Consider the following 17843-nt stretch of genomic DNA (forward strand, 5'->3'; position numbering starts at 1 on the left):
TTGTGAAGAAAGGAGGGTACTTTACTCATAAAATTTGATAAATAGAATCCAAAATATAATATTTCTCTCATTTAATAATATAGCATTAGCATATATGTGCGCACATATATTATATTTAGTATAGTTTAAGTACTGTAATATTCCAAGTCATGACACTCGCCATGGCATCTTCCAGTAACTGATTCAAAGTAAATGAAGATAAATCCTGCGAAAAATTGGTTCACCACCTAATACGGGGCCCACCAACGTTGGTCCGGTGGGTGGGGGGTAGGAGAGAGCAGGTACATCCTACCACCAATTACGTAATAAAACAGCTACGTATGTAAATGAGCACAAGCAACTAGGATTTTATGCAAAAAGCTTCTGAGTTGCACGGCCATTCACCAGGCACTCGAACGCCCCTCACATCTTCGAGCCAGTTTGCATCAAGAAAAACCCAACTTTCTACATCACGGCTGCAGTCATGCCAGTTATCCAGAATCACCGGAATTTGATTAGGGAAAGAAGAGTCCAACCATGGACCAATGCGAAATGGAAGGGATAAGGAGATCGGGGGAAGAAGTGGAGCCGAGGGGGGTGGATGGAGCGTGTGTAGCACCGACCAATCAGAAGCCGAACAAGAGCCGAGACCCCATCCTTGCTCGCCACCCGGCGGACCCCACCAACCAACCCCAACCCCAACCCCGGCCCCGACCACGAGAAGAGCGGGCCCACGCGCCCAACAGCCTCCTCTTCCTCTCCCTCCTCTCCTGACCGTCCATTTATTCATTCCACCGGAGCCGGCTTTTGCCCCCGCAACTGGCCCCTTTCAAGTCCGGACACAGCGCAACCCCGAGAGAGGTAGATAGGTACAGATAGATACGTAGATCGATACAGAAAGAGAGGGGAGAGGCGGCGATCGGGCGGACGCGGCGCTCCTTCCTCTCGCTCGCTCGCTCGCTCGAATTCTCTCTCTGTTCCCACAGAAGAAGAAACGGACACCCAAACCCAAGAAAAAAGGAAAGTTTTTTTTTCTCCCTTTCGTAAGGGCTAGGGTTTTGATCCGATGGCGGTCGTGAGCGGTTCTGTGGCCTCCCTTCTGGGGCCGAAGGCAGCGCCTTCCCTTCGTCGGAAGAGCTCGAATGCCCCGTTCTCTGCCTTGCCCGGGTTCCGGGTCGTCCCGAGACCTCCGGTCTGTGTCGGCAACCCTAGGGGGAGGGTTCGGGGGAGCCCCCGGTGCGAGGCCACGGTGGATCTGGTGGAAGCGAGGACAGCATCCCGGGCGTCCAGCGCCTCGGCTCTCGAGCAATTCAAGATCTCCGCTGACCGTAAGTCATTCCCTCCAGCACCATGCCCATTGCTTCTGTTGCTGCTGCTTTGTTAGACGCATGTTCGAAAGTTGAAGAGATATTTCTCCATGAAAAGTGGATGTTCTGCCTGTTGATTTCCTTTTTTTTTTTTTGTTGATCCCCTCTCCGAAGAGGTATAAAGGGCTTGCAATCGATTAATCTTTTTTTTTTTTTGATCGTGTTATTGTTGCGACCTCAATTATCTTCCTTGAAAATCTTGCATTAATTTCTTGAGATGCGATGTCATGTAAGCATGTGGGATGTTCATGTTTTAATATTACAAGATGAGGGAATGCATTGATGCAAAGTTTTCCTCCCTAGATCGTCTCTTTTCATTGAAAAAATATTGATCATTTTAAGATGAGTGGTAATTGTGGCCCTATCAAGGGGCAGTTTGGAGCCAATGTAGTTGAAATTGCACTGCAACTCAAGTTGCAGTACTTGACTTATAAGGTAGCTTACTTCCTGTGTTAGTAAGAGAGTTTGGGGAAAAGAGAGGTGTTTCTAACAGACATTCCGTCGAACACCTTGCAACAAATACTAGATTGGAGCACTTGATGTATATGAAGATAAAGGTGTTTTGGATGAAGAGGTTGGCATCAGAGCCACTGGCAGTGAGGGCCTTTGCATGGACCTCGGTGCCCATGGGCGAGGAGCCGGATGATGGTGCAAGCCTTGAGGATGTAGAGAACGTAAAGGAGAGTTTCGGAGAGGGTGGGTGGAAGTGGAAGGGGAGGTGGAGTGGAGGAGGAGTGTGGTGCGGTAAAAATTCATGGTAAGGTGAAGGAGGGCTGGTGATGAGGGCTGGTGGCGAGAAATGACTCAAAAGCAGGGTGGGGAAGGAGAGGGGAAGGGAAGCAGGAGAAGGAGGGGCTTGCTATAATGAAGTTCAAGGACGAGGAGGTCGCCATGGCCCCCTAGATGTGACAAGGGCCTGTGGCAACATTGAGGGACTCGAGATTTGGGCAAGGGAGGAAAGGGGAAGGGAAGGAGGAGGAGAGAAAATTCATTCTTTAAATTAAGGCCCCAACTCGAGCCACTGCAACTTGCCCTACGATCATTTTAACGACAAGTCAACCTACCGCAAGATAGCCCTGCTTTGCAGCCTAACTAGCAACTCAACTTACCGTGCATTTTAAATTACAGAATAAACAAGTGAGCTGGCCTGCACCTGCAACTTGAGTTGCATGGGCTCTACTACTAGACTCCAAAAAGCCCTTAGTGAAGCCTTTGCAGAGGGTAGAGAAACCAGTCCAATCATCTCATTTGATCTTTCACTGAAAGCATATGGCACCCCTTGAACGTCGATGGTGTGAGATGGCTTCTTCATCGTTTGGCAAGGATTTGGAGACATTCATCCATTTTAATACTTGTGTGGATCGTGGGGTTTTCACACTTCCTATTTGTGAGCTTATTGGCCTTCATGTGGCTCCACTTCTAGACTCCAAAAAGGCTCTAGTGGAGCCTTTGCAGAGGGTAGAGGAAACAGTCTGATCATTTCTCATTTGATCTTACACTCAAAGCATATGGCACCCCTTGGATCTCCGTGGTGTCATTTGATCTTGCACTCAAAGCATATGGTACCCCTTGGATCTCCATGGTGTGAGATGGGTTCTTCATTGTTTGGCAAGGATCTTAAAGACTTTCATCAGTTTTAATACTTGTATGCATCAGGATTTTTCACCCTTTGTATTCTGTGAACTTGTTAGCCTTATTGAGTATTCAACTTTACATTGCCTTTATATGCATTAATTAATTATTTTGTCTCCAATCCCATGGGAAGAGGAGTTTGTCTTGATGTCCATGTCTGGATGTTCTAGACAATTGGCATTTTAGAAAAGTTTGCTGTGTTACCATGATCTTGTTGTGCACTTTCTTTTCCTTGAAGTCAGTCATCGGAATCTGCATTTACTAGGATATTAGTTCACAGTCATCAGATTATGCATTTATTAGGATATTATTTCACTTGTTTGACACGTGTTTGATGTCTGTATTCTAGCAAGTTGATATTCGTGGTGGTTATGCAACATTTTTTTTTTTTTGACCATATTGTGCTTTACTCTTATTAGGATATATGAAGGAGAGAAGCAGCATAGCTGTTATAGGTCTTAGTGTTCACACAGCTCCAGTCGAAATGCGTGAAAAACTTGCTGTTCCAGAGGCTCAATGGCCTCGTGCTATCGAAGAGCTTTGCAGTTTGAATCATGTAGAAGAAGCTGCTGTTCTCAGTACCTGCAACAGAATGGAAATATATGTGGTGGTTTTGTCTTGGCATCGAGGAATCAGAGAAGTGACAGAGTGGATGGCTAAGGTAATCAATATTTAAGTTATTTAATGTGGTGTTCATCTTATGCATTTGCATTTGTATTCTAGTTGTTCTTTTTGACTATAGAAAATGGGGATGTGGACGAGTGTTTTGTATTTCAACCAGTCACATGCTTCTTTATTCTGTTTAAAATGCAGACTAGTGGAATTCCTGTTTCAGAGCTCCGACAGCATCTATTTATGCTTCGTGACAGTGATGCTACTGGGCATTTGTTTGAAGTATCAGCTGGGCTTGACTCCCTTGTCCTGGGAGAAGGACAGATCCTTGCACAAGTTAAACAAGTTGTTAGAGTTGGGCAAGGTAGCAGAGGATTGGGGAAGAACATTGACAGGATGTTCAAGGATGCAATCACTGCTGGAAAGCGTGTTCGTAGTGAGACTAACATATCCTCTGGCGCAGTTTCTGTCAGCTCAGCTGCAGTGGAGTTAGCGCTGATGAAGCTTCCGAAGTCCTACTTGCCATCTGCCAGGATGCTGGTTATTGGAGCTGGCAAGATGGGGAAACTTGTGATCAAACATCTTGTTGCAAAGGGATTCCAAAGGATCATGGTTGTAAATCGGTCTGTGGAAAAGGTTGATGCTATACGTGAGGAAATGAAGGATGTTGAAATAATCTTCAGACCTTTCACTGACATGCTACCCTCTGCTGCTGAAGCTGATGTGGTGTTCACGAGCACAGCATCCGAGACACCATTATTTTTAAAAGAACATGTTGAAGGCCTGCCTCCTGTGAGCGACGCTATTGGGGCTGTGAGGCTTTTCATTGATATCTCTGTTCCTAGGAATGTCGCATCCTGTGTTTCAGATCTTGAATATGCACGAGTGTATAATGTCGACGACCTTAAGTCAGTCGTGGAAGCCAACAAGGAAGATCGGCTAAGGAAAGCAATGGAAGCTCGAGCAATCATCACTCAAGAATTAAAGCGGTTTGAGGCATGGAGGGACTCTCTGGAGACTGTCCCTACTATCAAAAAATTAAGGTCCTATGCTGATAGAATCAAGGCTTCGGAGCTTGAGAAGTGTTTACAAAAGATTGGGGATGATGCTTTGACAAAGAAAATGAGAAGGGCTATAGAAGAGCTTAGCAGTGGTATAGTTAACAAGCTGCTTCATGGTCCATTGCAGCACTTGAGATGCGATGGCAGTGACAGTAGAACACTTGATGAGACCCTTGAAAATATGCATGCGCTAAATCGGATGTTCAGTCTAGACACTGAGAAAGCAATCATGGAGCAAAAGATTAAAGCCAAGGTGGAAAAAACTCGGAGTTAAACTTATAGAGGTATTGAATGATCTGCTGCTAGCCTGCTACACTGTTAAGAGGTCTTTCATCCGTATGCGTTCATCTTCACACTTTTTTGGGTCCAGGTGTCTGCACATTCTACTTCACTGATCCTCTACTTTTCAATAAGAGAACCTTCTCGGCTTCTCATTGAGTTCAACAACTATATTGGGAAATGATAAACCCCCTCGGCATTTCTTGGTAGAGAGATATGGTAAAGACTTCCTGAACTCTCTATAGGTTTCATTTGCAGCTGGTGATGTATGATGGATGGTCTTCTGGTTTTAATAGGAACCGATTCGGTAACAGAGGTGAATTTGATTTGCTAATGGGTCGTGGTCCCAAGTTCTAAAATAATATGTTAGTACATTGATTTTTATTTTCTATAATGTTTAGCATTTCCTTCTGAAAAGATTTTCGGCTGGTTTATGCTTTGTGTTGTTGGAATTATGCACCCACCATACGGTATTATCTGGCAGGAACTTACCTGCTTTTATTATCTAGCTGCTGATTGCGGCAGACGTGCGGAAGACTTGATCAACCAGGGCTTGGTCATGCTTCTGCAGAATCAGATCGATGGAGGTATTTAATGGAATGCTTTGCTTCCACGGCAGACATCATGTTTTTCTTAATTTTGCTAGAGAGAGAGAGAGAGAGGAGCGGCACGGCCGCGGGGTGGGAGGGACTTTTCCTTTCCTTTCTTTTCTTTTCTTTTCTTTTGAAGTAGCAATGTTTAATTAGGAGGTTTGTGTTTTGGTATGATCGGAGATGGCCATTTTTCATGAGTCTATGATCATCTACGCTACAAGAAATTGGCATCCATCTTTTGGGTACAATCTTGACAGGTACTGAAAAGTAGCTCATGAAGCAAACCAGCCTTAGCTAGCTGGCACCCTTCGCTGAAAAGCAAAATCCTTTTCTTAAAGATCCTAGACCCTATTCACTCCTTTTTGTAAAGATAGGAGCCTGATCATCCTACTGGATCAGAAAATTCATAAAGCAAAAGCTATATAATTCCAATACAGGCTAACGATCATAGTCGTGATACAAGGGAGCATTATTGCAGCCATCAAAGGATTTGTGCATCCAGAGACTGAATTTAAAATTCAAGGATCATTCGACTAGGGAACAGAAAAATGAGTTTTACATACATAGATCACACACACACACACACACACACACACACACATATATATATATATATATAATTTTATTCAAGGATCACTAGGTTTCTAAGGTGGTTGTCACCATCCGTCGTTCAGAAGTTCGGGCCAGCATGAAGGATCTCCTCGGTCAGCTTGCTGTCCTTTCCAATCCTGTAGTTCGCAAACACCTCAAAGTTCTTCTTGAACAGACCAGCCAGCTTCAGCAGAGTCTCCTTGTAGGCTGCCTTGTCCACCCACTATACACCAAACGAAAACCATTAGAGGCCTCAGGTGTATGATCATGTTATGAAGGGTGTTTCGCATGGAAAGGATCCATTGCAATGGTATTGGGCGGTGATAATATGGGTAACTACGGTTCGGTATATAAAGGATGAACGCAAAGGAGTGGAGAGATTAATAGGCGGCAACTTACAGTGTTCATCGGGTCCAGGATCTCGAACGGCACGCCTTCGATTTCGGTCGGTATCTCCAGCCCAAACACCTCCGTCTTCTTGTAACTGGCGGTCAGGAGGCTACCAGAGTGTATGGCATCAATGATCTTCCGAGTGTAAGCCAGCTTGATGCGACTCCCAACACCATACCTGAAAACAAAAAGCTCGAAGGATGTCGAATAGAAGAAAAAAACACGAGGGATGATTCGCAAGCGGGCATTTTAATTAAATCATCGGACAGCTTTGCTCTATATATACCTTCCACCCGACCAGCCGGTGTTGACAAGCCAACCAGTGGCGCCATACTTCTGCATCTTCTCGGCCAGCATTGCTGCATACCTAGTGGGATGGAGCATCACGAATGCTGCTCCAAAGCAAGCAGAGAATGTTGCCTGCGGCTCTTTGATGCCATCTTCCGTGCCAGCCACCTATTTTTTTTCATTTTTTCAGCAGCAACATATGAAACCATAACTTAAAAAAAAAACAAAAGATTATATATGTTTTTAGGATAAAATTGTGTACCAGTGCAGTGTAGCCACTGATGAAATGATACATGGTCTGAGCAAGGCTCAACTTGCTCACAGGTGGGAGCACGCCAAACGCATCGCATGCCAAGAGGATAACATTTTTAGGGTGCGGCCCAACGCACGGGATCTTTGCATTGGGGATGTATTCGATCGGATAGGAAGCACGAGTGTTTTCTGCCAAAATAAATTATCACGGCAACATGATTAAATTCGAGACATCTTCATGGTACGACCCAACTTACTCATGATCAATAAGGCGAAGAATTACCAGTAACAGATTTATCCGAATAGTCCACCTCCCGCGTGTGCTCATCGAATACCACATTCTCCAGCACTGCAGGAGACCCAAGTTTCGTTACAAAAGGGGAGAGAGAGAGAGAGAGAGAGAGAGAGAGAGAGAGAGATCTGTTCTGTAGAAGAAATAAGCTGAAAAAAAGTGATATCATGATATAGATCCTCACCAGTTCCAAACTTGATGGCGTTCCAGATGTCGGGCTCCTTCTCCTTCGATAGATCGATGCACTTCGCATAACAGCCACCCTCGATGTTCGAAACACCGGTATCGCCCCAGCAGTGCTCGTCATCTCCGACGAGCAGCCTGTTATGATCGGTGGACAGAGTTGTCTTCCCAGTGCCTGCGCAAAGACGAAGAAGTCATCAACGACGATGGCAGGGGATTCAGCATCAATGAATCACAATTCACATATGGGGAGGTGCGAATTAGGTCCCGGACAGAGAGCAGAGAGGAGCGCGGGTGCGGGGTGGGGCAGGTGACGGCACCAGATTCCGATGAGTCGGAACTTACCTGATAGTCCAAAGAAGAGGGCAACGTCACCATCTCTGCCCACATTGCAGCCAGAATGCAGGGAGAGGATTTGTCTCTTAGGCATGAGATAGTGCATCACACTGAACAGACCCTTCTTCATCTCCCCAGCATACTGCGTGCCGAGGATGACCATTTCCCTCCTAGCGAGGTTTAGATCTACGCTAGTGGAGGATGTCATGTAATGCGTGTAACGATTACATGGAAATTGTCCAGCATTGTATATCGTGAAGTCCGGAGTACCGAAATCCTCCAGTTCTTCAGGCGTGGGCCGGATGCACCTGTCACCCATCCAGTCATCGTATGCACAACAACTATTTACCACTACTTACGTACTGAACTCTCATGCTTGCCCATCGTCTTCGAAAGCAAACACAGCCACGCCTACGCGGCATCTATTACTATATAAGACTTTATTAACGTAACAGCAGGCAATTAAACGACAAGAGGATTACTTATCTGGATAACCGTAGCAGGCGGTACTGCAAAAACGAACCGTATCCTACTATTCTGTTTGGTGTTCATACTTACATGTTATGCATGAATAGGGAATGGTAGGCCCTCGCCGAGACGATCCGGACTTTGATCCGATTCTCCGGGTCCCAGTTCAGGAATTGATCGTTGACGAAGATCTGTCAAATGATACATATCGGTTTGATCCTCAAAATTCCCAGGAAATTCCCAGAAGTACTCAATAATAGCCAACTTTCTCTATACAACTCTCACCACGACATACCTAACCCCCTTATGCATTAGTAACAATTCCCAGCCAAAAATTCTATATTTCGGACTATTTTTTTAATTAAAAAAGAGTATTGCAGGTACCTTTTCCAGAGAATTCAGGTAATCGACAGCCCTCTCCCTGTTCACCAGGAACGTGTGTTCATCCATCTCAATGTTCGGTGAGCCCCTGAATGCACAACGGAAGGAAAAGAAATTAACAAATCAAGCACGAGATATGCTCAAGCAAATACAGAACGAATGCAGGACTGATACTTACTTTCCCCACCAGAGCTCCTCTGCAGTGGTCTCATCCTTGACGACCCGTTTGTCCCTTGGAGATCGACCTGTCTTCGCACCGGACAAGGTGGCCAAGGCCCCTGCCGACGTTATAAATGATCCCTTCTCGTACTTAATGGCTTGTTCATATAGCTCTGTTTTGAATACAATTTTTTTGTCAGACATGCGCACACAGAAAGCAGAGGATGTCTACTTTCATTTCATACCACTGTCGTTGTCTGAGATAAGTCATCGGTTAATATGATAAACTCGAGAAAACAAGTCAACATCTAAACCGGTGGAGCAGCACGTCAGATGCTAATCGCCCACACTTATGTCTATTATTGTGCAGAAAAAATATGAAGACGGCAGTAAGAAAAACTGTCTTAGCAATAAATCATAGCATAGTCAGAAGTCTGGTGCTTGGGAACAAACAAGGTAAAGACGCCATGATCCAGAATATGGAACGCAATAGGGAGAACTCGTCAAAAAGTTTCGAAAGAAAAAGGGCTATTGCAACATAAAAGAACAAATAACTTCGAAGAATGTAAGATAATTGATATCTAATTTATCCATATTAAAATAAGAACAGAAGAGACGGATGACAAACAATAGCAAAAAAAAAAAAAGGGGCTCCTACAAGTAGCAACGTATGGAATCGTTAAAATGTTAAGTGTTCGTGAACAATCAGCAACTGAATCATAAAATCGATTCCTTATTAATATCTTCGGACAATTGAAAAAAATAAGAATCAAAAACTAGTTGAGGAGTTCTACAGTAGTTTAATGCAATGTATGTGTTCCTATGAACCACGGGCATGCCATTCGCAAGCCAGACAGTCAGACCGCAGCTGACTGGGACATGTCACGAGGCAAAAGAAAAATGCGTGGGGGTGACCTCGGTGCTCCGGAAAGATCTCGACAAATTGGGGGAAGATATATCGGGCCCTTAATGTGAATAAAGGTGGAAAAAAACTCAAAACTGCCTTCCTTTTTGAAAAGTAGTGAGAGGTCAACATCACACAGCACCCCCAGAAATATAAAGGCTACCCCTGGAGGCTTCGGTCCAAGGAATTGACCACCAAGAAAATGGTGGACAGAGTCCGGTGCTCGTGACAAGCTATGGGCTCAGGTGACATGAAAAGTAAGGTGCCCCAGGAAAGAGATAATAAAAAGGATGGGAGTGGAGCGGGAATAAGGAAGAATCAATTACCGGCGGGGGAAAGGTTGTAGAGGACGTGGGTGAACTTGAGGGCGCTGTCACTGATGCTGATGGTGGGGGTGAAGTAGTGGTGGTGCTCCGCCCCCACCTTGGGTGTCTCTGCCTTCCTCGCCGGGTCGCCTTTCACCACCTTCGGTCCTGTCTCCCGTGTCAGCGACGCCAGCGACGCACTGCCATGAATCATCCATACCAGCTCGTGAGCAAACATGCAAATGAGGTCGTATATACATTAGAAGAAAAAAAGAAGATCACGATTGCTTGCATATCCCATCAACTGGTGAATGAAATAACCTAAAGTGAGCTTTTCACGATGGATACTTTTCCTCCTTTGTTTTGGTGGACGCCGGCAATTCAGTTAATATTTATCATATGGAACCTTCATTATCTAGGTTACCAACCTCAATCCAACAACGGATGCAAATTCGACAGTTTAATCAAAGATATAAAGAACGTTTTGGCTGTTAAACTGAGATCAGCTCAAAGGACTACTGCAAAATTCTAAAAGTATTGATATAATTATTTTTATTAAAAAAAAATCCCTATAAGTACATGAACCCAAACGATAAAGAAAAAGAAATCGATCGTATATTCATGAACTTACGGGAGCCTGAGACTTTTTGGACGACGGTTGTAACTCATACGCTGACGCCTGGGTGGGAGCGGAGCTGGCAGCAGGAGAGAGAGAGAGAGAGAAGCCGGGTAAAGCCGGGGGACCGGGTCTGACTGCACGGTCCTGTGGTTTTTTTCTTTATTATTTTTTGTGATATCTTAGTCGAACCGTAGAAGCGACCAATCCAGGTGGGCCCTCCCTTGGGCATCATAATCATCATACGAGGACGCGCGTACAAAACACGTACCCCAGTGTGGTCTTTGGCCACAGATTTCCCGTATTTGAAGGCGCGCTTTCCGGCCGTGGAGGCAAGAAAGCAAATTATTCTATATACCCTCCGAAAGGAAAATAAGAAGCATTATTAAAATGATATACGTAATAGCGTCGGCAAGAGATGAGGGTAAGACGGCATCCATGGCCGTCCATCCCCGTGGCATGCAAGTATCCCGAACCCGGGTCCCACGAGTAAAAGCCTAAAGTAGCTTTTTTTTTTTCTTTCCTTCCTTCCCTTCTTTTTGTTGTGTGCGCGTGGGTGGGTGGGGGAGTTGAAGGCCTCAATCGGGAGCTGCTATAAGGTGATTTTCTTTTGTTTTCGACTGCATCGTCTTTGAAGCGGGTCCTGCTATCGAGGCCCTACCAGAATCTTACGAATCCCAGGCAGAGCCGACGCGCACAATCCAATCACTGCCATGAGGAGGACCCGTCGGACGGCTCTCCTTGCCAATGTAATCTTCTTTTCGGGAATCACAAGCAGATCTACGTATAGTGGTCGTAGATATAGATGCATATATGACGTATATAGAGATAGAGGGAACTGACCTGATGGATTGGAGCTGGAGCTTGTGGCGTTCCTCCTCGGAGAGGATGGCAAAGGCGGTGCCACCTTGGCCATCCTTGATGGGGGTGGTGGGGTGGACCTCTTCTTCTGGAGCGAGTGGAGCTCGTCGATGGTCTGGGCCTTCACCGGCGGCCCGCTGTCGTCGTGGCAGATCCCGTTATCCGGCTTCTTCTTGCCGCTGCCGTGGGTCTGGATCCGAGGCAACCCGTTGCGGGCCACCGCGTTGGCGTCCATGGCGAAGCTGAAATCCCCGTTCTCCGTCATTGCCCTGCCGCAAACAGATGAATTATACGATAAAAATAGGAAGCTCTGTTTCGTTATCTGAAAAAAAAAGGGACAGACGGCTAGAAAAGCACTTACAGAGCCAGCAGAAAAAATTGTTTAAATTGAGACGAGATTTCGAAAAGTAAGTTTTTGTTTAAAAAAACAACAAAACAAAAATCATTGAGACGAGATTTCGAAAAGTAAGTTTTTTCTTAAAACAACAACAACAACAAATCACCAAAAATCTCGTAACTTGCGGACAAATAACAATTAGAAGTCTCCTATTTAGGAATCAAAGCAGAGAAGCCCTCTTCTTATCTATTCGCGGCCACCCAATACATGTACTTGTCGTATTGCCATCCAGAAAGACCTTATGAAATTACGGTCCGATAGAAATGCCAACCTTCGTCGCAATCAGGGTTTATATAATCATGATAATATTAGAAAAGAACTTTTTCCAGCTTGAATCTGGTGTTCGCAGATAGCAGCAGAAAATGGTCCCATCTCGTCCATGATTAGTTAAAGGATTATTTACGAAATCCTAGCGAGGAGGAGCAGAACCCCCACCCCCAGTTAAAATGGGGGGAAGAAAGATCGAATTAATTCGCATCTGATCTAGTCTCCGGAGCTCCGCCCTTCCTACTCCTCTCTCCTCTTTTGCGTATTCCTCCATCCAAAATATGGCAATAAGAGGAGAAGCGGGGGAGGAGCGAGACAAAAGCACGCGAAGAAGAAGAGCCCACCTTGAGAAGGGAAACGCGGGGTTGAAGCGGCAAAGTGGAGGACAGAAATTAGGGGGAGAAAAAAGGAATACTCCTTAAGAGGAGGAAACGAAGGGAACGACCATACAGGGTGGTGGAATAGCGAAGTTCCGAATCCAAGATGAAGAAAGACGGGGGGGAAGATGGATGCAAGGAAAGCGTGGCCCGGGGTCCCCTTTTAAAGCTGGGGACGAGGGGTAGTGACGGAATCCGAAGATCACATGTCGAGAAAACAGCCAAAAGTCTTCCCATCCCCATCCGGATGCCATGCTCTCTCCCTGCTTTACGTCTTTCTACGGTTGCTGAGCTGGTGCTGGCTGCCTACTACGTACTCCTCCATTCCTTGCCGGAACATCCATCCGCAATCTGCATACGTCTGACTCGAAACCGACGGCGATCGATAACCAGTGGTTGTGATGACCCTTTCGACCTCGATCATCTCCGTAGAAATCTGGACCTCCCGATGCAATAAGCGCCACCAACCGAATCGCACGAATCTCCAATAGAGAGGGCCTTGCATCTCCAAGCAGAATCGAGCGGAATGCTTTTAAGACGCGGTAGCAACAAAAATTAAAATAGGGTATTCCAGACGGTAACGTAGCACCGTTCCGTTCAGCTGGTGCATCCCGTGAAAATTAAGTGGACTGCATTGAATGGCCTCTCCCGGGCCCCAGGGTGACAAGGTTGCCCTGACAGCCCGAAACGCATCCGCATTTGCCAGTCGTTAGTTATTAATGGAAATGATAATGTGAAAAAATAAAATAAAATAAACAAAAACAAAAACAACTAATGACTAATGGAATAATAAGGATGACCGGTTCCATCTGCTTTATTTCTTTCTTTATTTGTTTTTCTTTTCTTCTTATCGATGGCGTCGGTTTGGATGAAGAAGGTCTCCCGCAACGTCTCGACCTTTTATCAATTAATGATGCACGTGGAGACAGATAGAGAGCGTAAAAATGTCCGATCATGTAAGTCATTAAAATTTTCTGAATCAATTAATAAAATCAAGTAATATACTCGTTCTTGTACTATATACGTGAAAAAATCTTACGTGATTAGTTAACATATCAGTTATCAAGAAGAAATTAGTCATTAGTCTACCTCATATTAAATCTCCAGAAGATAAAAAAGAAAGAACCAGCTCCTCTTTCTTGTTAACGTTATCCGGAAGAAATTAACTATCTCATTAATTTCTCGTGCATTAAATATCAGAAATAGGAAATAAAAAAGAGAACATTAGAAATCCAATTCCTTGCAATATTAGATAGAAATTTTGCGAGTGACATTTGGAAGGTGTTGAACCATGCTTTCTCTCGCCCCAGCACTTTTGGCCTGACGACCACTGCAGAGACCACCTAGATTGTTCTGCTCAACACATCCAGCAATCCTACACCCAAACAACGCAACCAAGCGATCCGTCTAATTAGCTTAATCTAATTCGACTGCATAATATCAGCAGCACTTAGGCGTAATCCATAGCAGGGAAGAAACAAAACAAAGACATTTTTTTTAGAAATAATAATTAAATAAGTATTATATTACTTACTCAAATTAATTAATAAAATTATATGGGATGAATTATCTAGTCCAGGTGCATGCATGGTACGTGCACGACTCCAATTGAAGGTAAATAAGATTAGATTAAACAAGAAGGAGAAGCAATCGCGTGTCCACCTCATCAACTTGTTAATTCCGCCCGGAAGCCCCGCGAGAGAAAGCGCCTGCGGAGGCTAGGCGATTCGTTGATTTGTTACCTGTTATGAATAAATAAATCAATTTAATTCCGACTAGCTGAACCAATGGACCTCGCTCATCAGCTCTCCTCCTCTCCGTGTACTTCCAGCCGTCCAGTCCCTCAAGGAAGGGGGACCGCTTATCTAGCCGGAAAAGTCTCCCACGCGTCGGCGGGAAGGCGCGTTGACGTCTCTTTCGACGTTGCCGCGTCACGTGAAGGAGCGGCGTATGTCAGCAAGAAAAAGAAAAAAAAAGAAGCGGCGTTAAAAGGATGAGAAAAGAAAAAAAAAAAATCAGAGAGAAAAGAGGACCAAGTGGTTTTGTTTTTTTTGTTTTTTTTTGTTTCTTTTTTTCTTTTTGGCTCGACCTACGGGCTACGGCTGGCTGGTTAGGAACGGGAGGACTTTTTGGCTCGACCTACGGCTGGCTGGTCAGGAACCGGAGGAGGATAGAATCAGAACCTTGTGGCGTTGGTTCCAGACCCTTTGATCGTCTCTGTTCCCGTCCGGGTTTGGTGTTGGGTCCGGCCGGACCGGTCGAGTAATCAATCATCGCCACCATCTCAATTAAATGCAAATGGAATCCGTCGAAACATAATCAAATTGGGCAGGGCCGGTGGTACGTGAGTGCTTTCTAGCCAGGAAATTCCTGCGACCGCTTCGGCCGGCGTCTGTAACTCGGTTACCCGGTTTGCCCTCCGCAAGACAACCTAACCTCGTCGCGCGTGCGTTGCACGTGCGGTATGGAAAAATGTGAGATCGAGAATGATCCTTCCCAAAAAAAAAAAGCAAAAAAGTTACAGCCATTCTCTTTAAACGATGGCATATGGTTGTATGGAGTGAAATCAGAATCTCCTGCATTCCGTGCCGCACCTGATACCATCTAAGCTAGGTATTTGTTTGCTATACTTCAGGTTCAAGTAGGTGGAAAATTAACCCTATTTGCATGATTCACTGCCTAAATATATGCAACATCACTGCCAGATCGTATAGCATGAAGTCAAAAAGAAAAACAAAACACTGCTTTGGTTAAATCTAGTAACCATAGGGGGTTCATAACATAACCATAGGGTTTTTTTTTCAACCATCATTTCATAGGATCGTCTTTCGGAAGAAGAATGATCTCTGAAGTGATCATCATTAGCTATTAGTCTGCGACACAACGACCATTATCGCAAACAAGCAATAATTAACTAATCGAAAAGCCCATTCAGTATACCGCATCTTACTATGTAGAGATGTCATGAGCCAAATTAATTAATTCCTCCACTGTCATGTGAATCGGTGGGGGACCCACATCATGAAACGATTGGTGGTCTGCAGCATTCGCCGTATGTGCACATAAACGGTGAGTATTTTCAAATTAATATTGCTCATGTAGAGAAAATAGAAATACAGCAATTTTTTGTAGGGTTGAAACTGAGAAAAGATAGAAAAACAGAAAAAAAAAAATACTGTTCGGCCATCATATATTTCATAGAAAAAGGATGAGGGAACGAAAAACTTAAGATTTGCATATTTAGCATCTCATGTCTTCCTTCCGGAAAATTTGTAAACCCATCAAGAAATTCTTTTTTCAGTAGAAGAATTTTCTATTTTCTTCCAAGTTAGCCTCATTGCACCACCAGAGATAGGTTAGAGAAAAAAAAAAAGTATATCAAGACAGATGAGAAATTATTAGGTGGGCCGGATCTATTATGGAGAGTCCTACCGAAGGGCTTTAATGTATAATTATATCATTAGAGGTCGGTTTTAAAAAAAAAAGTGTGCCGGAGTAGGTGAAAATTTATTCGGATGATGCAGGTTAAGATTATTAGATAAATTCAAAATTATTAGATAAATTTATTTTATTCTGAGATGAAACTATTAAATGGATTTATTTTACTTTTGGTGGGATTCTTGCGAAAGAAAGCACCATCATTATAGGCTCCCCCAGTCACCGTAAGTATCGATGAACGATATTGTCACCATGGGGTCCATGAATGACAAAAACGGCCGGATTTGTTGAGGTAGAAGATGGTCTTCCCATCAAGATCTCGCTCGAGGATGCCGGGCTAAATGTTCTCGAGCACCTTGTATTGACGGGAGTGTATTCGTCAAAGGATCTATACGGCTGCTGATCGTTGCCATAATCAGCCGGAGAGACCTCGAGAGGCTCATTTAGTTCTGAGTTCCCATCAACTCCATTGCCTGAGACATGTTAGACTACAGTGCCTACCTCCGGCCGCCCAATTTACTCCTAGTCCAAATTGCTAGCCTCCAAGTCATATGTAAGACTTCTTGGACGCATCCTCCTTTTCAAGGCACAACTTTATTAGCACCAGAAAATTCAATGGCTTCATCATCACTTACATCTAAAGCCTCTCTATGCATGATCTTCCACCATGGGAGATTGCTGCTGGCCTGTCAAGGGCGCACCACCTTGACAAGATGACTACCAACCACACCAGCTTCTCAAATTTTCTATATGGCATAGTTTTTCAAACTCAGAAGCATCAGCCAAGGAACTGCAAACAACACGAGAAGCGTCCACGTTGCCGTATCCAAATCTTCTCACCAGCAAAATCAATGGCTTTACTTTCATCCAATAATGGACTCCTTAGACTCCTCGTGTTCCAAATTTTTTTCTTTCTGCACTTGATTTATCCTTTAACCCATCAAACTTTAGATTTTTAGAAAAGCCTGAAGCTAAAATCTACTCTTCAAACAACATTTGTTTCATATGTCTCGTCTTTACAGATCTTAAGTGGATAGCTGCAAAAAAAACTTATGCTTTTTTCGATTTCTATATATTCTGAATATAGTGATAATTTTCTCTATCAACTAAAGTCTGAATAATCTACATTATTTTTTAAAATTTTAAATTTCACTTTTTTTTGTAGCTTCATTATTGAGAATATCTATTGGCATTATCTCTGACACTTTTAAAATATCACATAAACCTTGTCACATTAAGTTTGCTTTGACCATATGCTTCCATTTTGAAAAATTAGTATTGTTCCACTTAAGAAGATAAGTGATAGTAGCGAAACCAGCTATATTGATATTGGTGAAGCCATCCATTATGGATCAAATATCGAATCAAAATAGAGTCTGCATATTTGCCCACATGCAGGGCCGGTCCAATCCTTAGGCGGATGAGGCAGTCGCCTAAGACTCCGGCCCAAAGAAGGCCCATCGCAGAGAAGACCTCAAAGACAAAACAGAAAAGAAAAATGCCCTCTTAGTGAGTTCGCCATAGGCCGGCCCACTGCAAGAAAAGTCTCGAAGACAAAATAGAAAAAAAAAAAGGCCTCTCTTAGTGAGTTCGCTTTAGGCCTCCAAATGCATTGGGCCGCTCTTGCGGCCACATATACAACGAATCATTAGAAGTTCTAGAACCACACCAACCAATTATTTTTAAAACCACCAACAATCAAGTTGTGGTTCCAAAAATTGCTCTCCAAAAAATCTAATGGAGGCCCTATACTATTTGTCTGTACTTCAATTTTACTTTAATATTATATAGAATGATATGCTATTTGGTATACAT

The 17843-nt window shown here is 44.0% G+C and overlaps 1 protein-coding gene and 1 pseudogene across 2 annotated transcripts; one reads left to right on the forward strand and one right to left on the reverse strand.

The window, feature by feature from the left end:
* The first annotated feature begins 760 nt into the window (after positions 1-760).
* On the forward strand, positions 761-5434 carry LOC120106515 (glutamyl-tRNA reductase 2-like). Of its 2 annotated transcripts, XM_039119448.1 has the most exons (4): positions 761-1307; positions 3398-3639; positions 3792-4935; positions 5022-5434. In XM_039119448.1, exons 1-3 carry the CDS (start codon positions 1046-1048, stop codon positions 4923-4925), a joined length of 1638 nt encoding a protein of 545 aa, XP_038975376.1. In that variant the 5' UTR covers positions 761-1045; the 3' UTR covers positions 4926-4935; positions 5022-5434. The 2 variants fall into 2 exon arrangements, with proteins under 2 accessions (XP_038975376.1, XP_038975375.1); XM_039119447.1 differs by having other exon boundaries at positions 3792-5434.
* Positions 5435-5835: 401 nt separating this feature from the next.
* On the reverse strand, positions 5836-11818 carry LOC120106514 (annotated as a pseudogene).
* Between the last annotated feature and the right edge of the window lie 6025 nt (positions 11819-17843).

The sequence above is a fragment of the Phoenix dactylifera genome, unplaced genomic scaffold (assembly GCF_009389715.1).
Source record: "Phoenix dactylifera cultivar Barhee BC4 unplaced genomic scaffold, palm_55x_up_171113_PBpolish2nd_filt_p 000554F, whole genome shotgun sequence".
NCBI classification, from domain to species: Eukaryota; Viridiplantae; Streptophyta; class Magnoliopsida; order Arecales; family Arecaceae; genus Phoenix; species Phoenix dactylifera.

Excerpts from the sequence above, each read along its gene's own strand:
- LOC120106515 (XM_039119447.1), top strand. The coding sequence starts at position 1,046 with ATGGCGGTCGTGAGCGGTTCTGTGGCCTCCCTTCTGGGGCCGAAGGCA. Across the intron at positions 1,308-3,397 it reads ATTCAAGATCTCCGCTGACC|GATATATGAAGGAGAGAAGC; the intron begins GTAAGTCATTCC and ends TACTCTTATTAG. Across the intron at positions 3,640-3,791 it reads TGACAGAGTGGATGGCTAAG|ACTAGTGGAATTCCTGTTTC; the intron begins GTAATCAATATT and ends TTTAAAATGCAG.